This window comes from Solanum stenotomum, chromosome 12 (assembly GCF_019186545.1).
Source record: "Solanum stenotomum isolate F172 chromosome 12, ASM1918654v1, whole genome shotgun sequence".
Taxonomy (NCBI): domain Eukaryota; kingdom Viridiplantae; phylum Streptophyta; class Magnoliopsida; order Solanales; family Solanaceae; genus Solanum; species Solanum stenotomum.
In genome coordinates, this window is record NC_064293.1 from 50,028,835 (window position 1) to 50,051,667 (window position 22,833).

The window sequence follows — 22,833 nt, forward strand, 5'->3', positions numbered from 1 at the left end:
ATTAAGTTAGTTTTAATTTGTTTATTTCTTTTTCGTCTATTTAAAAAAAATGTCTTTCTCTCTTTTTAATGGCTCTATTAATTTATTTTTTCACGTGACATGCTTAAATTATAAAGTCAAACGATATTTAGATACATTTTACATATCTTTAATTTAAAGTTATAAGATTCATAAGTAACTTACAAGAAATAAATTATTAATTTAAGAAGAACTTCAGCATAATCAACCTTAAATAATATTCAAGGGCTTTTTTTATAAGAATTTTTGGAAAAATAAAAAAATGAAGGGAAATAATTTGAATTTTTTATTTTTTTACGAATGATTTTTTGAAAACTCAGAAAAGAGAAAATAAAATTGTGTTTAAAAAGAGAAATACATTTTCTTTTAGCTCAGAGTTGAGGGTAAAGGCAAGCTTTGGATTATCGTCGTGATTTGTCGCTCGTAATTCAGATTTGATCAGATAATTTAATATGTATGGATCAAAAGTACTTTTTTTTCCGTAATTTAATTTTTGACCTAACTAAGCCACAAAATAATATGTTTTTTAAGATTTTTATAAAACTAGTATAAACGTATTGCACATTAATGTTTTAGGGTATATTTTATTTTTAAAAAATAAGTTATGTGTTGACGCCTTTAAGTTGAGAAACGTTACTATGAGTAACGTTTTATAATACGTTACTATGAGTCACGTTCTATAATACGTTACTATGAGTCACGTTCTGCACCTAAACGTTACTCACAATAACGTTTCTTAGGAATCTAATCACGTGACTTCGAATCCTGCAAATTTAAAATTGAATCCAGCAAATATAGCTATAGTTTGTACAAGATATCTATATTTTTATGAATTTTAGTGTAATAATTTGATAAGAATTTTTTTTTATCGGTATACACAAATTATCTCCCACTAATTGAAGAAAGAACATTTTAGAGTACAAATTATTAATATACCCCCTCTATTCCAATTTATACTATACATTTCGTTTTTTTAGAGTCAAACAATTTAAGTTTGATCGAGAATTTGTTCATGTAATCTTCAATTTTTTAAAAATGAAATTTATATATTTGTAAACTACGTAAAAATACTATAAGTTACAATTATTGACAATTATTGACAATTCAAATTATTTAAAAAATATGTGAAAAATCTGTGGTCAAACATAAACTTGTTTGATTCTCGAAATCCAAAATATGTCACATAAATTGAGACAGAGGGAATATATACTTTGCAGGATTCGATTCTAAATTTGCAGGATTTGATGTCCCTTGATTGGATTCTTAAGAAACGTTACCGTGAGTAACGTTTAAGGTGTAAAACGTGACTCTCAGTATCGTATTATAAAACGTTACTATGAGTAACGTTTTTTAGCGTAAAACGTTACTCATAGTAATGTTTCTCAACTTAACATCGTCAGCTTTAAAAATAAATTATACCTAAAACGTTACTGTGAAATACGCTTATACTAGTTTTGTAAAAAAATTAAAAAATATATTACTTTGGTGAATCGCTTTAAATAATGGCTTAATTTGATAATTCTATTTTTTCATACAGTATTTTACTTTAAAATTCAGAGACCTTTTTTTTTTTTTTTTTAATGAAATGATACAGATTTCCGAAATACTATAGTATTTTTTTTTTAATAGACAAAACACTTCATATATATATATATTTCAAAGCTGGTTCTGAATTATGGTTCCGCCAAAATGGAACTGTTCAAGATAAGGGGACTCCATTACATTTACAGGTACCTCTGTAGTATAACCTATGCTCCTTCTGCTCCACCATCACGCAATCCTCCCCACCTCTCTCTCCTAGCCGACCAATGTACTTCACTACATCAACTCAAGCAAATCCATGCCCAGATGATCATCAGGGCCCGTATCCACGACAATTATGCCGCCAGCCGTTTACTGTCCTTCTCTGCTCTCTCAGAATCAGGCAGCCTTTCTTATGCAGTAAGACTTTTCGACAGTATTAACGAACCCAATTCATTCATGTGGAACACTCTCATAAGAGCTCAAGCTGGTAGCTCAAATCCCCGACAAGCCTTGCTTCTTTATGTAAAGATGCGAAGACTTTGCGTCGCTCCCGGTAAACATACATTCCCTTTTGTACTAAAAGCTTGTTCCAACGTGATGTGTATTTATGTTAGTAGACAAGTGCATTGTCATGCTATCAAATTTGGGTTAGATTTAGATTTGCATGTTGTTAATGGTTTGATCAGGGCTTATTCCGTCTCTCGTGTATTGAGGGATGCGCGGCAATTGTTTGATGAAGTTCCTGAGAGAAATTTGAGTGTTTGGACGACGATGATTTGTGGGTTTGCTCAGAATGATAGGTATGGTGATGCTATTCAGTTGTTTGAGCGTATGCTTGAGGATGGAATGGCGCCCAACGGAGCTACATTGGCTTCTGTGTTGTCAGCTTGTGCCCAGTCAGGTAGTCTGCAATTAGGAGAACAGATTCACGCGTATATGGAGGAAAACGGGATGGAATTAGGAGTGATTCTTGGAACGGCATTAGTGAACATGTATGCAAAGAACGGTGCCATAGTAGAAGCAAACAAGTGCTTTAGCAGTATGAGAGAAAGGAACATTGCAACTTGGAATGCAATGATTTGCGGGTTAGCTGCCCATGGACATGGAAAAGAAGCAATTAACTTCTTTAAGGAACTAGAACAAGAAAAAGTGAAGCCAAATGACATTACATTAGTTGGGGTTCTGTCAGCGTGCTGCCATGCTGGGTTATTTGACTATGGTGAAGGAATATTTCACTCCATGAAAGAGTTATACCGTATAGATCCCAAGATTGAGCATTACGGATGCATGGTTGACATTCTTGGACGGAATGGGAAACTACTAGAAGCTGAGCAGCTCATAAGAGGAATGATTTGGAAGGCTGATGTGGTTATCTGGGGTTCCTTATTACATGCATGTCAGAGCCATGGAAACGTAGATATTGCAGAACGAGCTGTGAAAGAAATTCTGCTTTTGAATCCAAATAGTCATGGAGTTTATGTCGTCTTATCTAATATGTATGCAGAAGCTGAAAGATGGGACGATGTGGTAAAACTAAGGAAGCGGATGAAGGAAGGAAGCTTAAAGAAAACACCCGGTTGGAGCCTTGTAAATGCAGCTCCGTGATTTTGGATCCTTCCAAAATTCACGACTACTGCATTTCGGGACCTGAATGCCACCACATTTGTAAGAATTGGAGGACGACAAATGTCTTCACTATCTATTACAGATTGGAAATATAACCCTGCAAAGTTGGTCAGTGAACCTTTTTTCAACCTTGGATTATGAAAGTACAGGGAAAAACAAATTGTGTATTGCGCCGTCTGTCAACATCAAAATATTCTGAAAGTAATGTTTAGCATGATTATTTTGTTAAATGTTATCTAGATTGTTATCTCATATGATGAAAAGCATAGCTGGGAAGTTAAAGGTACCAAAACTGCAGCTGAAGGACCATTATCAGTCCCAGCCAAGTTTGGGGACACATTACTTAATCACTGTTATGGCCAAGAGAGCCACATAGTTTCTGCAAAAAACTTCTTGTTGGATAGACTTTCACCATCAACACAAATATTTTTATGACAAATTCCTTGGTGGACACGCACTGGCATTCCCTAAATGGAAATAAATGTTAAGAATTCATACGGTACAAATCACATGAAGCAGAGTTCCTCTGCAGATACAGAAACACATTCGATCTTGACCCATTACATAATCGTCTTACTTGTTTCTAGTTTACTGTAAGATTACATAGCTAAATTTGTGAAGCCACTCTGCAAATATCTTCAGAGATAAGCATTGCACTTATTTGGCTAACACAAGCCAATCCTAAACTTACAACCTCTTGACCAGACTTGCACCCCAAAGCTTACGCTAGGAAAATCTACGGACAGCACACTGCTGACATGCACCACAAACCTATAACATTCACATAGGCTACAGTTCTTTTATGCTTACTAGTACAGGACGCCAGCACGAGCACATAGCACCTACACACCGGCTTTTTCACAGAGATCTAGTAAGTCCAAAGTCTGCAAAACCGATAAGGTTTTAGGGGTTAAAAACCTGTAGTNGAACCTTTGGAAATTTCCGGTAAAACCGGTTCCGGTAAGATCCGGTTCCGGTAACGATGACCGGTTCCGGTAAAACCGGTCCTGTTGATCCGGTCCTGTCCGTTTGCTAGCCTTAGTGGACACGCACTGGCATTCCCTAAATGGAAATAAATGTTAAGAATTCATACGGTACAAATCACATGAAGCAGAGTTCCTCTGCAGATACAGAAACACATTCGATCTTGACCCATTACATAATCGTCTTACTTGTTTCTAGTTTACTGTAAGATTACATAGCTAAATTTGTGAAGCCACTCTGCAAATATCTTCAGAGATAAGCATTGCACTTATTTGGCTAACACAAGCCAATCCTAAACTTACAACCTCTTGACCAGACTTGCACCCCAAAGCTTACGCTAGGAAAATCTACGGACAGCACACTGCTGACATGCACCACAAACCTATAACATTCACATAGGCTACAGTTCTTTTATGCTTACTAGTACAGGACGCCAGCACGAGCACATAGCACCTACACACCGGCTTTTTCACAGAGATCTAGTAAGTCCAAAGTCTGCAAAACCGATAAGGTTTTAGGGGTTAAAAACCTGTAGTCTGCCCATAACAGGTGCATGAAACTTATATGTGAATGATCATCTTACCTCAGGAACGGAGAGCTCCAGACGGAACTTGGGACCATCATAATGATGTAAAACTGGTCTGAAAGCATCTTCCTCCAAAGGATTACAGACTTTCCGGACACGGATCCTCACCTAAGCATTAAGTACGTGAAACTAAGAAAATCTACACAGATCCTTCAAAAGCCTCAATAGAAAATGAGCTGTAATTCATAACCTTACCTGAGCAGGGAACCTTGACTCTCCTTTACACTTTTTATCCTCCCAGGCAGTTGGATCAATGTTGGAACCTCCAAAACTCGATGCCTGCCCAGATAGTTCAAAGAAAAAGTCATGGTCCATGCCAGATACTTAATTGGATTGAATCCAATTTTTCTTTAATATCTATGTTCATTGCATAAATTAAAACAGAGTCGGAGAAGTAACGAGACTGAAGCTATTTAAAAAAAGAAGCTTGTGGTGCCATATTTAACAACATATAGCTCTTTTTTGGCAAGAAATAAGAGCTCAGCAAGTTAATGCTCAGGCCAAAAGCCACAAAATCATAAGGTTCCTGATAAAGTACATAGCACACCAAGGCACCAGGCTTAACACAAGGTAAGAAAAATTTCTAACCACAGAATTAAGAAAATCTGAAAGGAGAAGAAGCAGCCAATCTTTTGTACGAATATAAACTTATGCTTCACACTGAAAGCAATCATATACAATGATGTGAATCTGTACGGAATGCAACATCCAACATGATATTTGTTGTTGATTTACACTTGAGCTATAGAAATATAAAACAGTTGATTTATCATCATTTTGAACTCACACAATCACAATATAGAAAAAAGTTTCTGCAACTAACCTCAAAGATACCATGCAACTGGTGAGTAGTGTAATTATATAGGAACAAGGGTAACCCTGGTGTTATTGCCCTCACAGAATCTCTGTATCTAGGGGGAAGGCCTGCAAGTAAATGATTGGAGTTGAGCAAAGGGGATAACAATTGGAAAGAATTACTTCCTAGTCATCATCTATATATCAATGATCTTAACTTTTGTCGATACTTGGCTATGGTGTGATTGGAGTTGAGGATTGGTGATAGCAATTCTGAAGAAGAGTACTCAGAGCTAGTAACAAAGTCAGAATTCATTTTCTTTAATTGTTGGCTAGTTGCTCTTTGAGCTTCTATAATAAAATAGCATAAAACCACTGGTCGTTAACTAAGCAGCTTCAACATGCAGTTTATCCAACTAGTAACAAAACATAAAATCCGTGGCTATTGAATATCAAATGCAATATTACACTTGAATAGACAATGCTTAACATGATAGGGAAAAGTTAATTACCGAAGAGCAGGCGCTTTAGGTCTTCCTGCATTGTGTCATTGTTACAAACAAATATATATCCGCCAAGAACCTCATTCTTCGGCAGTGTCTCAGCAGCAGGCAGAGTCTTAAACCTTTTGTCAACAGAGTTATTTCCATTTGTGCTCTCAACGTTGTTATTGCTATTCTTGCTTGGTTCCTTGGTATAGTTGCTAGCATTGAACTTGCTTAAAGATGAATTTCCCAAGCTGTTAAAATTGGGATTAAGATAAACTGGATTTGCATTGTAAATGCTATCCATAATGCGATTCTTGCTCATATTTTCCGTCATCTTGCTTTCCAAATTTAACATATTGAAGTTGAGGCTTTCCCACTTGTTATCTTCCTGAAACATATGATTACCCCTGGGTCTAATTTCAGCAGAGCTCTTTGAAAGGTCAAGGTTATTCCTACGTTCACCCTTGTACTTCATCTGTTCGGACAATTTTAGAGCAGCTGTTGACCATTTATGATCCTCTGAGGTTTTTGATTGTCCTCGAAGCTCGTCGCCAAATTGCCAATAGCTCTGCATATTCTCCATGTTGCAGTATCTAAATGCAATTATTTTAAAGAAGCACAAACAAATCATAAGAACTTGTCAATCATGAAAAGTGAGTCAACCATAGCAATTCAATCTATAGGGGCATATGATTAAAAAAACAACAAAACATTGAACTTTCTAACTCAACAAGTAGCATTATTTATACTTGATATAGATCTTTATTTCTTTTTACCCCTTACTAGGAGCTCCCACCTCTTTTGCTCTCTTGGTAACTCGAACCCACAAACTTAGGTTGGAGGTTGAGGGTGCTTACCATCTGAATAACCCCTTTTTCCGATATAGATCAGTTACTACTCTCAACAATCAACATCAAGGTAATTGCAACATAAATCATAAATCACCTAACTCCATAGAAAAAGTATACCTAGAGAATATGGTTTGTTGGCAATTGGCATAAACAAAAACTTGAAAAAACGTACAAGTATACTGTGTTAATAATATGTGCACTCAAAAGTCAATAGTTTAAGCCTTAATTATATAAATAGCAATTAGCGTCAATTTTAATCTAATAAAGCTGGACATGAATAACTCATCTTGCTAAATTCACTAAAGGAAAATAGATCAAAGAAGCAAAATGGATATAATCATGCAAAATAACTTCAAAAGAGATTTACAATATCAAACAATCTTGATCCGATGAATCCGAGATTACGCCAAAATGCAGTAATATATAAGGCCGAAATTAAAGCTTACTACAAAAAGTGAAAAAGCAGATCACAGAAACCCTATATTTTGGGATTTACCAAATCTATAGATGTAGAACTGTAGAAAGAGTGAGAGTGAATAAAGTTAAAATAAATACACAAGACATACCCTTTATCACTTCGGCTGCGAAGACCCGGAAGATGCGACGGAGAAGAAGGTGGTACAGATTTTTGGATATTTATGAATCAAATTTCAGCTGAAATGCCCTTACCTCTTCAGTTAATCACATAAATGCCATGATATTTTTTTGAAAAATAATACTCCCTCCGTCCCTTTTTAGTTGTTCACTTTAGAAATGACACACAGATTAAGGCAACAATGATTAGCACAGTGAAGTTACAATTTTACTCTTATGACAACTTTCACTTCAAAATTACAACCACTTATTTGAATTAAAGTGAAATAAATTGGAGGGAAACAGCATACACTTTTACAATTTTCAAGAAGTGTAAATAAGGGTATAATAGGAAAAAATTTGTTGTCCTATTTTGATTTGTCAAAATGGATAACTAAATAGGGACAATCAAAAAAGAAAATATGAACAAGTAAATAGGGACGGAGGGAGTATGGAGCTCAGGGTGACCGGGATATCCATTTCAAATTCCTGATGACCAGTCGGCTCGGTGAATTTAATCACGCGTGACATGCGGTGAAAGTTAGTGCTGTCGGTCGAGTAATGGGCCACTCGAGTGGGACTAGAAAATGAATTTGTTCTTTTTATTTTGAATCTTGTGATTATTTTCACGGAAAATTGTTTAAGTAGCAAATTATTAGTTCAAAATAAATATTATAACCACAGTTTTATTTAATTATAATTCTTAGTAAATATTTTGTCATTCGCCTCTCTTCCCTGAATCTCGATTGCCACTCTTCATCACTTCTCTCACTTTATATAAACACAAATGTATAAATTATGTTTGTGTTTGTATAAAGCGACAAAAAACTATACATACAAATACATATCTCTTCGTCATATACACTTATAATTATATAAATACAAAATTTTTCCTGCCCAGTTCTCTTTTGTCTTTTTCTCTTTCTTGCTTTATATAAACACAAGTTATACAAAATACAATGTATAATTTGTGTTTATATAAAGCGAGAGAGATTTGATATACAAATACACTTGTTTTAACTCGATTCAATTGTATATGAATTCAAATTTTATGCAAATATACAAACACAAATAACATATACATACACAGACACAATTTTCATAGACACAAACACCCGTTTATACAAATCGTTGTGATTATACAAATTAGATTCCTGCGATTTTATATAATCAAATGTTGTCTGCGATTTTATATAAATCCGATACTCAATAACAAACTATGTTTTTCTTATGGAGCGCAAATAGTAAAATGTAGCTATAGAGCACTAATATGATTTTTATGTTTGCTAAACCTAAAATTTATTCTTATTTTATTAAGTATTTTATAAGTATCTTATTGAATATTTAGTAATCATTTCGACATCTGATTTCGTATTAAGATATAAAATTATGAGATAAAATTAGTGCTTGAACATATGATTTCATCTTATGAAGATGAAATCTCAAATTCTTCAAAAATCATGATTTGAGATTTTTCAAATACAAAATTGACTCACAACGTCACATTTATATTTACTAACTATTTTTTTCATATGTAAATAAAATTTATAATTCGTATCATTATTTTTTAAACCATTTACATCTCATAAAATAATTATTCTCACTAATGTAGAATTCATCATTACTTCAAATTAATTTTTGTTCCAAAATCATTATTTCTTATTAAATATATTTACCAACAAATGACTCAAAGTAATAATGTTGGTTCATCTTCTCAGTCATACGAGCGAAAAATGCAAGTTCGATGTGATAAGATTGTACGTACTATGTGGGAGTATTATATTAAATACTAGTACACTACAACTTATGTTTTTGTATTGAATTAAAGCTTGATCTATAAATATTGTATTTTTTACTGATATCTTTGTAATAGTATGTTATGCGATTTTATAAACTTGTGCTTATTTGGTAAGATTGTATAAAGAATTGAGACAATTTTAATAGTTTTACAACTTCATAAGTTTTTATGTTTGTGAAAAAACATATATACAACATAACAAGTTCAAATTACATGTCCAAACAGAACTCCAACTTCATCTCATGATTTCGTATATCATGATTTCAAATTATGGTTTCATATCGTATGACCTAACGGGCACTTAGTATTCGTATTAAAACATAACTTAATTAAATTTGCTTCATATTTTAGAATTTAAATTTGATATTATTATTGTTAATTTTTTTTATAATTCTTTTTTTATTATTGTTAATTGAAAATAAAAGAATACTAATAACTTGATCACAATTTTTGTAGACATGTTTTAATTTATTTATACTTTATATGAATATCAAGATATTATTACAATGTTTGCTTTTGAATTTGTAACAAGAATGAGTGAATTTCTTTTTGTCATGACTTCTTCGTTCTAATTTTAATCTAGTTTTTGAAAAGATAATGGTTTAAATAGAAAATATATAAATAATGATTCTGATAACTTTAGTTGGACATCTTTCTATAATGAGTTTTGTAATATTTGGATCACGTCCATTATTTATCGAATTTGAAACCTAATTCTAATAAATTCAAGTTAACACACAGTTTATAGATGTGATATGTTTCATGAATTGGAAACTGTTTGCATTTTGAATTACACTACAATCACATTGATATCTTGGATTTTATTATGATCATTGGTATAAATATTAATTGTGAATTAGTATTTAAACCCTTTTGAATAATTCGACTTGTCTCATTGGTATTATATCATATCGATCTATTGTAGCATCATTTCGATTGGCATAAAATTGTAAATAGGTTGTGGATGGCATCTTTGATACACTTATTTATCTCTAAATTGTTTTTAAGATATTAGTTAAATATGTATTTGAAATTCAGTAGAACGTCGATAATGATGAAATATTAGATTCATAATGTTTAATTACTCACTATCAAGAATAGTTGAAGAACAATAGCTTATAAATAGTATTGTAAAGTAATAAGCAAAAGAAGTAGAGCTTAAATTTGTAGCCTATAATTTAGCAACGCCTTGCTTGATTATGATTAGCACATTGTAAGTTATTATGTAGGTGGATGTAATTATTAGAGCAAGTCCCAACTTATTTGGAATTAGGGGTGAGACTTATCTTGACCGACCACGAGTAATTTATTTTTATATTATTCAAAAGTAAGATGACTTTTCATTGTTGTGCCGCATTCAATAAGAATAAATGTTAACTTGTCCAATCAAAATCACATATTAAATTATAACATGATTTTGTATCTTGATATGTATCGTCTCCTAATGCAACCATTTGTTAGATCCTTATTTTAACTCATACAACATGATACAACTTAAAATTTTGAATCTTCTTGCTCTATAAAAGATCTTCAAGGTTAAAAGTTAAAATTTGCTTAACTTTGAAATTTTGGTCATGATATAAGTGAGGTCAAAAGTTCAAGGCTCCGAGGCCATTCTTGTAATTGTGGCCATTTGTGAATTTTGTCCAGCCTATTTAATCAGGTTGAGGCCCATCTTCGCATGGTTTCTAATAGGCCCAATCCGGAGGGTATCCTCACTTCATCGGCAAGTCCGCTGGTGTTTTACAAGATAAGCGGACGAGGTCTCAAGTTTGAAGTTTAGAACCCTAACACAGTAAGTTATCGCACGAAGCGGAAAGGATCGTCAGTTTCAGTATCGTTCGTCATGGATATGCAAAGTGATTTCGACCGACTCCTCTTCTTCGAGCACGCTCGCAAGACTGCCGAAACCACATATGCTACAGATCCTCTTGATGCTGAGGCACGTACCTTTTCTTCCTTGTGCCCCTATCACTCGCAGACAACATATGCATATTCTCATGCTCTAACTTGTTATTTAATTGATGTTATATACTTATTGACTAATTAACCGTGACTTTGTTTCTTACTAATTCGTGCAGAATTTGACAAGATGGGGAGGTGCATTGCTGGAATTATCACAATTCCAGTCTGTCAGCGAATCAAAGAAGATGATATCTGGTATTTCTTTCTAGTATTTTTTTCTAGTACTATTTTCCGTACTAGTACTACTATTGTAATTCCTGCTGAAAAGTTTTCCTAGAATTGGCTATTGGACAATGTCCGCTCATGCTATCAGAGTTATTGGATTGTTAATTTAATTAATTCTGGTCAAGGAATCAGTCCAAATTAGGGCAATGAATGTGAAGTGACCTAATGAGTTTTTAGAACCACCTTTCTTTCCACTAGTGTAACTATTGGGCAACTCTACCCTCCAAGGTAGGTGTAGTTAGATGGGAAGGTGGGAAGGGATCACTTAACTTTTTTTGCCTTTGCCAATCTGGTCTCCCATGATCTTCATTCTAACTGCATCAACTGTCAACTGATAGGTGACACCACAAGTGTAACCTCTTGAACATCTTGAATGCCCTTTTAAATCGGATATGACCTATTAATTTCAACACTCTCCCCAACAAGTAACCAAATTTGGGTTCTCCTATGAATTTCCATATGGATTTGTGAGTGTGAGAAATTACTTGGCATTGAGCCCATATGTAAGAATTTAACGTAAAGCCTAAAAAAAGGAGTAGAGGGATGAGACACATTAAACACTTTCGATGCCCTTATATAGCAGTGGGACATTTATGTAACTAACCAAAGACATGCTTCATAGCATAGTAGGAATGTTGTCTTTCATGGTTAAGTAATCAAACAATTTTGTTATTTCGCTCTAAGACCATATATTATTTTTGAACTGGCATGCATTATAGATGTTAAAGTTCCGTACTAAGAGCTTAAAGACCATACTATTATGGCATACTCATTTTGCAGAAGGAAATGTTTGAAGGGTGGGTTGAAATCTTGGGCCTTTTTCTTGTAATAAGTTGATGGAACTGAAGATAGTAATAGTATTATCTGTTCTTGTTTTCTAATTGGGCAATATACTCTCTAGATGCTATCTCAAAGTTAGAGGAGGCTTTGGAGGTTAATCCACAGAAGCATGACGCCATTTGGTGTTTGGGGAATGCATATACATCCCATGGATTTCTAAATCCTGATGAAGATGAAGCTAAGGTTTACTTTGACAAAGCAGCCCAGTGCTTCCAGCAGGCTGTTGATGCGGTATATTTTTTGTCTATGCAAATTTTGATATTTTAGTGCATTTTTTGAGGCTTATTTTCATAGCTTTGTTCCTGTTAACTGTAGGATCCAGAAAACGAGCTTTATCAGAAATCATTTGAAGTTTCTACTAAGGTAAAGTTAGTGCAGTTTTTTAGTTAGCCTTTAGTATGTTTAATGTGCTGAATTCTTGTCACACGATTAACTGTTCCCTGGAAGAAGTGCCTACGCAAGTAGTTTCCATGTGTACTTCGAGGAGCTTTCCTCTTTTATTGATTGTTTGGCACAGTGTGCCTTCAATTTTCCTATTCATTTCCTTCACAATAAATAATTTCATCCATCAAAGGAAGTTCTATGTGTAATTGATTCCCCGCATGATTGCTCAAATATAGTGGTTTGAGACAGCCTTTTCTCTTCCAATCAGCTAACAACACATAATTCATTCTGCTCAGAGTAACATGTTGTATTCTTGACGAAGCATATCCTAATTTTAGATGTTAGCTAGGCCGTAGTCTCAAATAATATGTTTGTAGAAGTAGAAGAAAACATCAAACTAATTGGTGCACGTAGAAGGGAAATCTACGAAGTCAGTCTTTCAATGTAACATTATTCAAAAAGTCCTTGGCCTAGTTTGGGATTAGCCCATTTCATCCCATCCACTAACACATTATTTGATCAATTCATTGAACTCTGGTACGTTGTGCAGTTTCATCATTACTGATTAGGCATGCTAAATTGCCTGCCCTAAGTATCTTATAAAGAAAAATGTTCACCTTAAGTATGATTTAGCAACTATGCAATGGCTTCACATTCAGTAGATACTTTGAATTTCACTTGCATATATTTACCAACACCTTGTGCATGTTTAGTTCTTCAAATTGTCTATTGATAATTATGATCTTTACAATGCTACCTTTCTCAAAATAATAAGAAGAAAGAACTATGATCTGTATACTTTTTAAACAACGAGTTTGGGTATCAGAATGTTTGGTCTTTTCTTCTCTATTAAACATTCTGTAAGATTCTTTGGATAGTTCATAGGTTCATATTTCTTAGGTGGCGAAGAATTGAAAGAAGTTTGACCTTAGATTTCATTGCATCTTTTTTTTTGTGGAATGAATGGCGTGCTGGATGTTTATTGATATAGCTTATATGTTTGTAAATGTCCTTCTAGGTGATTCATACTGCCCTTGGGAATTACCCTTGTTTATCATTTTATGAGAACCAATTGCCCTGATTAATTATTTTATCGTGTATGAATGTCATTTCTGTTTGTTATTTATGTTCTTGTACATTATTTTAGGCTTCAGAGTTGCATGCCCAGATTCACAAACAAGGTCCCCTTCAACAAGCTATGGGACCAGGACCTTCTACTGCAGCAACAAGTACAAAGGTATTGTAATTTTAGTTTCCCCTCACCCTGATGTATATTTCTATTAATTCAAGCTACTTTATTTTGTTCTAAATAAGTCCTACTCTTTTTCATTTTCTATGCGGTGCGGGTTGTTTTTCAAAGTGCATTGCACAATTCCTTCTATGGCCTACAAAATTAAAAACTTTTTGCACCCAAGGGTGTGAATTAATAGTCAATGAAGTGGGTTGAGAACCATGAGGTCTCAGGGACAAACACTAGAGTAGATTTCTTCCCATCTGTTCCAGCCTTGGTGGACAAGCATTGATGGATAGAATCACCACTGTTGTTGGTGGGAGGTGACATGTATTCCATGGAATTAGTCAGGGGACTGCAACTTGGCAAGGACACCACAATTAATTTTTTTAAAAAATTAAATACGTTGTGTGGAAATTGCCTTCATCATAGTTTGGTGGTTATGTTTCTGTTTTTTTAAAAATTGTTCTTCACATTTTTTTCCATTCTTGTTCTGTTCCTTTGAAGTAATGAAATTCCAAAAGGAAGTTGTCTGGTTTCATTGACCTGAGTTTCACAGTCGGAGGACTTGCTTAACCTTTCATTCGTTGTCTGCTCGTACATTCAGGGTTCGAAGAAGAAGAAGAGCAGTGATCTGAAATATGACATTTTTGGATGGGTAATACTTGCTGTTGGACTTGTTGCATGGGTTGGTTTTGCGAAATCTAATGTGCCGCCACCTGCACATTCTCCTCCAAGATAAGGGCCACAATACAGTCTTACAGGCCAAAATACATGTAGTTTCTTCCCGCATAAACATGGCTTTTGGCGATTCAAGCTTTGCCATATAGCTAGGATTTACTGGTGTAACAGATTTTGTCTAAACAGTCTTTTGTCCTTTGATTCATACTAGTTATAAAATGATTTCATGAAGCTGTTTTAGAATATTGTGCCTGCGCTCCTGGTCAACTTCTGTCATTTTTGCCCCTCCCCCTTTACCGGTCTTGTCAATTGCTGGTTGTGACACATCTATGTTCTGCTTGGCTTTTCAAATTCAGAAATAATTTCGCAGTTAACTTGTGGATGCCTTGATTAGGTGGGATATGTCTACTGTACTATCTTCCATTTATCAGATTCAGGATTAAGCCAGATTTATTTGGTTTTAACTATTGAACATGTTCGGTATTGAAAACATGAAATTCGATTAAGTTCGGCCTAAGTTAATCAGCCCCAAAAAGCGATTCCATATGGGAAAATTATGAAAGAATTACAAACATTTAGCGTATACTAGGTACTATAGTAATAATTTAAGAAAATTGTAATTTGCGGCTATAATTTCTCTAACTTTTGCTATTCGCTTGATTTGTATAATTTGTATAAATTCAGAAATTAATATAATTTGATTTCTGATTGTATAAATTCATAATTTTGTATATGTTTACCTTAACTATTTGTATTTGATTTATGATTTTTTTTTTAAAAATAAATTACCTTGTTTGTATATTGACAAGAGAAGTAAATAAACAGAGTTTTGAATTTTTTTTAAATGTATTAATGCACAATTTATATACTTACCCTATTTGTATATTCGCAAGCGAAATATACAAACAGACAGAAACATATAAACCATAGCCTCCGTAACAAATGAAATTATAGCTATGGAGAGCAATTATCGAAACCATAGCTATAGAGCCTTATTATATATATTATGTTTGCTATGCTTTCTTATTTTCATTCTAAAAATAAGACATTCACTCCTTTCTAATTAAGGTTCCCACGTTCGGCATCATTTAATTGCTTTGTTTGCTGAAAGGGTTGATATTTATTTTTGTCCTTGAAATGAGTTGGTATATGAGTTTTTTTTTTTAAATATAAAATATAATTTATAAAATATTATGATGTAAAAATATAAACTTATCACCCTAACGTGTTCAAATGATCCGTTCGGCAATTGACATTGTTTCCTTCATCTCATCTTGAGTGGATATTTCTTCCCTCCTTATTTTCACCTAAAAGAATATTCTTTTTCTCTCCGGTATTGAACTAAATCATGTAGCATATGTGTGGTTGATTTTTCTGATAGTTTATTCATGTGAACGGGATTGTGACTATTCTAAAACGAGATCAAACGTCCACAATTGTTTGTTTTACATATTTCAATTTCGATTTAGGGAAAACGGCGTCGTGACGTGAATTTATTAAGTTGCCCAGCAACTAACCGACCCACTTTCTCCAGTCTTCTGTCTCATTCTTTCTCAATAGGATGATTGTAGGTGTGGAAGAGATGTCATTGAAAACTAAAGCACTGGGACACTGTGGAGTTGCCGGAGCAGTGCCTCTCTCATTCCGTCGCTCTCTCTCTTCATTCCCCACTCGCCTGTCGTTCCACACTGCCGTTCCTCCCCAAACCCGCCGATTCCAATCCTTGGCGGTGGTTAAGAGAAGTCCTAAACGCCTCAAATACTCGGCTCCTCGCTTAACTAAGGTTTGAATCTCTCAATTTTAAGATGCCCAGTTCCTTGCTTATATAATTAGCAAGTATTCCGACTACGCATGACTTATTACTGTTTTGTTTCTTATGTACTAATACTCGAAACGTGGTAGGAAGATGGATTGCTCTATGTTCAAGTTGATCAATTTGGCTCGGATTCCTGGAAGTTGGATCCAGTTGTTGAACTTCTTAAAGGAGGAGCTGTTGGAGTCATTCCCACAGACACTCTGTATGTTTTATTTCTCTTCCTTTCTATCAATTATACTTATTAGTTTGTGTTTATACCTGAACGGCTTCTCTTGATGGATTAATTATACTTATTATTGCATATTAAATTTTTTGGTTCAACTTCTGGCCAGCTTATTGTAAAAATGAAAATGCTAATATAACCTTACACATATCTCCAAGTTTATTTTCTGTTTTACTTACTATTCAATCATTTCTGTATACTAGATACTAGGACTTGCATATCAATTATCTTGTATTTAGGACTTCCTCCCTTTTTTTGTTCATACTTCCATTAGTCAAACTAGGTCATCATATTTTACCTTTTCATTCCTTACTTCAACAATAAAGCCTGAATTTTAGGCTTTTAAATATTATAGACTTTAAGCATCAAACCTACTTCACTTAATGGATTTAGGCTTCGCTGATAGTGTTGAAACATCGTCATCCAATAATGCAATGTTGTTTTGAGATTAGATAGGGTGAGGTTGACTTTAGTCCGCTAGGGAATATAATGTGATCATCATTTTTTCTATCAAATGGATAGTAAAATGGACATACTGCTGGAAGCCATTCCCAAACAGTGACATTTGGATGATAATCATCACATTCCAATCACTGCAAGTATAGCATCTTAATTCTTTGCAATATCAAGTTGTGTTATATAAAAATGAATTGGAGGAGTATCAATTTGGTTAAGAAGTGTACTTTAAGCCTCAATCAGAATCTTTTATACACTGAATTCTGATATTTGACATCTTTCAAACAGGTACGCAATAGTTTGTGATCTGAACAGTCATTCAGCCATTGAACGTCTTCGTAGGTAAGTTACAGTAAATCTCTCTGTTAGCGTAAATTAATGCTTTACATTTCTTTCTCGGGTCCCATGATGACAATGTCCATTTCTTTTTCATTTGTTCTTTTGGCCAGAATAAAAGAGATAGAACCTTCAAAGGCAAGTTGCATTTATGTTGCTGAACTGAACCATTGCATCAGATAAAGCAACCCAGTGGATGCTGGATCTGATTCAATTTATTTTTTGTTTCCTTCCCTGCCTATGTACCTCCATATTTGTCACCTGCACTGTCCTTTATGCTGTCTTCTTTACGATCTTCTATGATTTTACAGCCCCTTAGTATCATTTGTCGATCTTTCCGCGACATAGATACATATACAACTGGATTTCCCCGTGGTAATGCCCAAGGTCTTACAGACATTTTTCGAGCAGTCAAGCACTGTCTACCCGGTCCTGTAAGTATGCGTAACGTGTTTTATAGACGATTATTGTGCTATAAATTGTTAATAAATTTACCAATTCATGCGCTGTAAATTTTTAATAAATCTGGTATACGTATGTCGGGAGTGTCGGGAGTCTAGTGATATCCTAGAGTCGAATTTCTTCATCAGGTTTTACTATGTGGTATGAGAATTTCTTTCGCTACTTAAATTCCTTGTTGGTCGTCGACTTACTTCATGCTTATTTTTTCCTTTATTCTTTCCGGGCAGGGTGGGTGGGGTGGGGGTGCGTGAGGTGACCTTAAGATCGTTTGACTCTTTAAATCTTTGACATTTTGGGTACCCAAGTCTGAGTAGTCCTGTAGATCTCTTGATACTGACAATGTACCTAAACTACTAATCACCTGTGTGGCAGTACACTTTCATCTTAACTGCTAGCAAACAGCTACCAAAACAATGCACGAGATACGGGACTGCAACTTCCAAATATGCTTCAAGGAAAAATGTTGGTGTTCGTATACCTGATGATCCTGTCTGTCAAGCAATCTTAGAAAAGTTGGATGGACCTCTAATATCCACAAGGTATTCTGACATCCCAGCACAGGGAAAATGAGTAAACTGATTTTTGCACAGTTGCACTTCTGTTTTGGGCTTACATACCTAATGATAGTTTTCCTGATTTGGTTCAGTGTCAAGTCACCTAAGGAGAATGAGTGGATACTGGATCCTGTCATTATAGCTGATGTATATGGTCTAGAGGTACTATTCCACCAAAGATTTCGCTGCTTTAGGCTGCTTTTGGTACTTGCAATTTGCAAGCAACCCCATCCCCTTCTTTTTTGCATTTAGAGATCAACAAGTTTTTGTATTTCCCTTTGTGTGTTATGTGTCTCTTACATATGGATCTGTTATTGCTGCAACTCGTAAGCTGGCTATGCTTAATTCTTTAAATTTAGCTGCATTTCTTGTACATGTTTTTCTTTTGTCTTCGATCTGTATGTGTATATTTGGTGTCGTATATGTTTTGCTTGGTCAGTGCCCTGTCCTATTGTGGTCACTCTTTGGTTGAGATGTTATATGGTGGATTGAGTTTCTCTCTCTTTTCTGCTTTGGTTATGTTAGGGACTTGATTTTGTTGTTGATGCGGGTGTTCGTGTGGCTGATCCATCAACTGTAGTTGATATGACTGAAAGTGCTCCTAGAATTATACGGCAGGGAAAGGTAAACTCAGTAGTGTGGTTTCGGGACCTAATCTTAGCATTCTGTTTGCCTACATGATTGCATATGTTTTAAATTAGTGAAAGCAGGCTGACAATTTGCTATGAATTCCAATTAGGTAAGTATGGTGACTCATAGCTGATTCAGAGTGCATACACATAATATCCAATGAATTATGTGTCAAATTAGAGTCTAATACACGTAGCCTGATAGCTCTTTATAATGACAAAAACCTTGCCGCCTTATAGCTTCATAAGCACCTTCGTCAGTGACAACTGCACTCGGGCTGGTTTTCTGTATTGTATAAGAGTCTGGCAATACATAAAAACTGTAATTTAGACAAAGCTGCCAATGAGATGACAATAGAAGAATGCTGCTCACCTTGTGCTGTATATGATTTTGTTTCCCAGATGCAGTGACTTGCTTAAGCAACCACATCAAAATTTACAAAGTAAATTAAATACTAAACTGGTACGTGTGGTGAAAAAATAATTAATCTGGATTGTAGAAGAGCATCTCAATACCATAGATACATCATGTTGAAAGGAGAAAACGGCTTAAGTGCGTTCCAGCAAGCATTAGTACCGAGTTGCCGTGTCAGAAGGATGCAAGGTTCATGAAATGGTTAAAAAGCAGTTAGGAAACATATCATATAGACGCAATTGCGACAAGCTTAAGTGGAGATGCCAGATACCAGTTTATGCATTGTAGGAGAAATAACATGACTGGAAATTTATAGCATAGTGCTCTTTAAAAAGTGATTTGCTTCAAAATAATGATCGGAAAATAGTTCATGACCGGCTGTTTTCTGTCCCTCATCCATTTTTGTATTCATAATAAAACTATGGTTGATTTGTTCACTGGTAAGGTGAATAAGTTAATAACCATGGATCAACTTTTTCTCTCTTCTCTCCTGTCAATTCTCTGAATTAGAATGTTTGCGTTTATATGATGATCCTCTTTGTTTTGCTTGTTTACATTTGTTCAGGGTCCTAAGCAGCCTTGGATGATAGCAGAAGATGATGATTCTGCTGTAGATGAATAGAATCCATTGTTGCCGCTGTTTAAGTAAGAAGTACGGCTTAAAGTGTACACTTCCTCAAGCCAGAGCTCTTGTACAGCACACAGATAAGATGGTGAATCCCTTGTCGATCTTGAACAGTCTTTTAGTCTTCATTAGTGTAGATTGCTGTAAATACATAATGTGGTAAATCAAGAATCACATGTAATGTTTTGCTTGTCTAAACTCTAAAGCATGTAATGATCATTCTCTCTCATTCCCTGCCCTCTGGTGATTTCTATTGCTTTTCTCCTGCAAGCTCCTTCGTGAAAACTGTGGAAGCCTGGTCCTGCCAGAGCGCCATGCCTCTATTTTCTTTCTCGTCGGGTAGTGAAGGGAGAAGTCTCTGCTCTAAGTTCTATGGTCTATGTCGAGGGGTGGGGAGGGGTTCTATTTGGTTTCAATTGCTGTAACTGTTTCTGATCAATTAAAAGGTTGAAATAACTAATGTTTGATGTTTTTTCAACAATTAAGTTGGTTGTGATTAAAGGAATTAATTTAATATTTTCTAAAGTAATTCTTACGGTAACAGTAATATTTTATCTTCTTTTTCCTACTTTGGGTACTACTCCTATATATTTCTAGTGGAGAAGGAAGCTTGATTGGTTTATATGTTGTATAATAGAATGATCTATTATCCGTTTGAGTAACGAAACGCATTGCTGATGAATGATGGCCAATAGTTACTATCGAGCATAAATATTAGTATGATTAAAGATTAAACTGTATAACAATTGAGATACAAATAGACTGGAACCGGAACATGAAATGACTTTCTTTTTCAGAAGTATTGAAGATTTTCTTATCCATCAAACCCCATATAGAGAATTATTTCTGATTTTGGAAAAGAAGTTGGTAAAAGTTTCTCTAATACCGAACGTTTGGACAAATGAATTGCACCAAAATTTACCGCACAAAATGCAAATCGTACGATGCACGCTTTAGAGAAAAGGTAAAACTGAATATTGAAATATTTTAATAATGGCGGCAAAATTTGAAACTCGAAATTTTGTGGTCCATTAGTTTAGTCCCCCAGCCAGTTGGATTATGTTCATTCTCCCGCAAGCTTCTCCTAAAAAAATTCAAATACCGCGCTCACTGTTTTTAATTGAAACCTAACACCTTTTGCCACTGCCGTCTTTAAATATCTTCACATTCCCCACCATTTTTCTCAAGCAGCCATCTCTACTAAACCCTAGAATTTCTTATCCAATTTTTAGAAACAAAAATGCCTCTTATCCCAGAAGAGCCTTTGCTCGCCTCTAACCCAGATCGATTCTGTATGTTCCCAATTCAGTATCCACAGATTTGGGAAATGTACAAGAAAGCCATGGCATCTTTCTGGACGGTAGAAGAAGTCGATCTATCTTCTGATAATCGTCACTGGGAAAACCTAACATCCGGTGAAAGACATTTCATCACTCATGTGCTTGCCTTCTTTGCCGCCTCAGACGGCATCGTTTTAGAGAACCTCGCTGGAAGGTTCATGAAAGATGTCCAGGTTGCTGAGGCGCGTGCTTTCTATGGGTTCCAAATCGCCATTGAGAATATCCATTCCGAGATGTACAGTTTGCTGTTGGAGTCGTACATAAAGGATTCTGACGAAAAGAGCAAATTGTTCCGTGCAATCGAGACCATCCCTTGTGTTGAAAAGAAGGCGAAATGGGCCCTTCGTTGGATCGATGGTTCCGAAACCTTCGCGGAGCGCTTGGTGGCTTTTGCTTGTGTTGAAGGGATTTTCTTCAGCGGAAGCTTCTGTTCGATATTTTGGTTGAAAAAACGGGGGTTAATGCCTGGATTAACCTTCTCAAATGAGTTAATTTCAAGAGACGAAGGTTTGCACTGTGATTTTGCGTGTTTGCTTTACAGTTTGCTAAGGACGAAGCTAACTGAGGAGCGAGTCAGGGGAATTATTGCAGATGCTGTGGAGATAGAAAGGGAGTTCGTGTGTGATGCTCTTCCTTGTGCTCTGGTGGGGATGAATGGAGATTTGATGAGTAAATACATAGAATTTGTCGCTGATAGATTGTTGGATGCTTTGGGTTATGACAAGATGTACAATGCCCAGAATCCATTTGATTGGATGGAGCTGATTAGCTTACAAGGGAAGACTAATTTCTTTGAGAAGAGAGTTGGGGAGTATCAGAAGGCCTCTGTTATGTCCAGTTTGAATGGTAATGGTGATACCCATGAATTCAAGCTGGATGAGGACTTCTAAATTTAGTATTCTAGCTTCTTTTTCTTATTTTTTTAAAAATATCTTGGTATAATTAGATTTATGTTCTTCAGTTATATAAGTTTGTGTCTCATTAACATCAGTATAAGTATTGTAATAATTGGTTATTATGTTGTTTGTTCATTGTCCCAGTATGAAACGTGCTTTTACAGCACTGCACCAATTATTACAGTTTCCCTTTTTAATTCTTTGGATGTTCAATTCTTCTGAATTGATATGATGAAACCAACCTATTCCCTATTGTTGGAAATTCTGCAACTTTAACTGAATCTCTGAACATACTAGGTTTCAGATTTAGTGATATTCTAGGAACAAATCCACCAATCAATCATTCAATCAGGTTCATTTTGTTCCAGCACAACAAGTAACAGATCTACCTAGAAAATTGGGTTTGCTAAATTCCGAGGTGAATGATTGGGCTAGAGTAACAGAAACTTTCTCAGATATTGAATCTTTTCAGAAAGTTGGATAATTTAGCCCCATCATGATCATTGGGCTCT

General features: G+C 35.1%; 5 protein-coding genes across 9 annotated transcripts; 4 read left to right on the forward strand and 1 right to left on the reverse strand.

The window, feature by feature from the left end:
* Window positions 1-1,707: 1,707 nt before the first annotated feature.
* On the forward strand, window positions 1,708-3,604 carry LOC125846313 (pentatricopeptide repeat-containing protein At5g56310-like). Its single transcript, XM_049525697.1, has one exon. The coding sequence runs from the start codon at window positions 1,708-1,710 to the stop codon at window positions 3,145-3,147; it is 1,440 nt and encodes a 479-aa protein (XP_049381654.1). The 3' UTR covers window positions 3,148-3,604.
* A 48-nt stretch (window positions 3,605-3,652) lies between these two features.
* On the reverse strand, window positions 3,653-7,584 carry LOC125846314 (B2 protein). 5 transcript variants are annotated; one of them, XR_007444352.1, is made up of 7 exons: window positions 7,439-7,584; window positions 6,046-6,614; window positions 5,562-5,662; window positions 4,934-5,017; window positions 4,736-4,846; window positions 4,489-4,647; window positions 3,653-3,894 (listed from the first exon to the last, which is right to left on the reverse strand). XR_007444352.1 is itself a non-coding variant. In XM_049525700.1 (6 exons), the coding sequence occupies exons 2-6, from the start codon at window positions 6,602-6,604 to the stop codon at window positions 4,011-4,013; spliced, it is 897 nt and encodes a 298-aa protein (XP_049381657.1). In that variant the 5' UTR covers window positions 6,605-6,614; window positions 7,439-7,584; the 3' UTR covers window positions 3,653-4,010. The 5 variants fall into 5 exon arrangements, 4 of the variants coding, with proteins under 4 accessions (XP_049381657.1, XP_049381655.1, XP_049381656.1 ...); XM_049525700.1 differs by lacking the exon at window positions 4,489-4,647 and having other exon boundaries at window positions 3,653-4,052; XM_049525698.1 differs by lacking the exon at window positions 3,653-3,894 and having other exon boundaries at window positions 4,248-4,647.
* A 3,372-nt stretch (window positions 7,585-10,956) lies between these two features.
* LOC125849195 (mitochondrial import receptor subunit TOM20-like) lies at window positions 10,957-14,812 on the forward strand. Its single transcript, XM_049529227.1, has 6 exons — window positions 10,957-11,185; window positions 11,325-11,403; window positions 12,335-12,504; window positions 12,589-12,636; window positions 13,805-13,894; window positions 14,496-14,812. Exons 1-6 carry the CDS (start codon window positions 11,090-11,092, stop codon window positions 14,628-14,630), a joined length of 618 nt encoding a protein of 205 aa, XP_049385184.1. The 5' UTR covers window positions 10,957-11,089; the 3' UTR covers window positions 14,631-14,812.
* A 1,245-nt stretch (window positions 14,813-16,057) lies between these two features.
* LOC125849053 (uncharacterized) lies at window positions 16,058-20,304 on the forward strand. Its single transcript, XM_049529048.1, has 9 exons — window positions 16,058-16,352; window positions 16,472-16,587; window positions 17,353-17,406; window positions 17,514-17,538; window positions 17,712-17,834; window positions 18,235-18,401; window positions 18,509-18,578; window positions 18,942-19,040; window positions 20,026-20,304. Exons 1-9 carry the CDS (start codon window positions 16,131-16,133, stop codon window positions 20,080-20,082), a joined length of 933 nt encoding a protein of 310 aa, XP_049385005.1. The 5' UTR covers window positions 16,058-16,130; the 3' UTR covers window positions 20,083-20,304.
* Window positions 20,305-21,254: 950 nt separating this feature from the next.
* Window positions 21,255-22,394, forward strand: LOC125848587 (ribonucleoside-diphosphate reductase small chain). Its single transcript, XM_049528469.1, has one exon. It carries the CDS (start codon window positions 21,326-21,328, stop codon window positions 22,313-22,315), a length of 990 nt encoding a protein of 329 aa, XP_049384426.1. The 5' UTR covers window positions 21,255-21,325; the 3' UTR covers window positions 22,316-22,394.
* The last annotated feature ends 439 nt before the right edge of the window (window positions 22,395-22,833 follow it).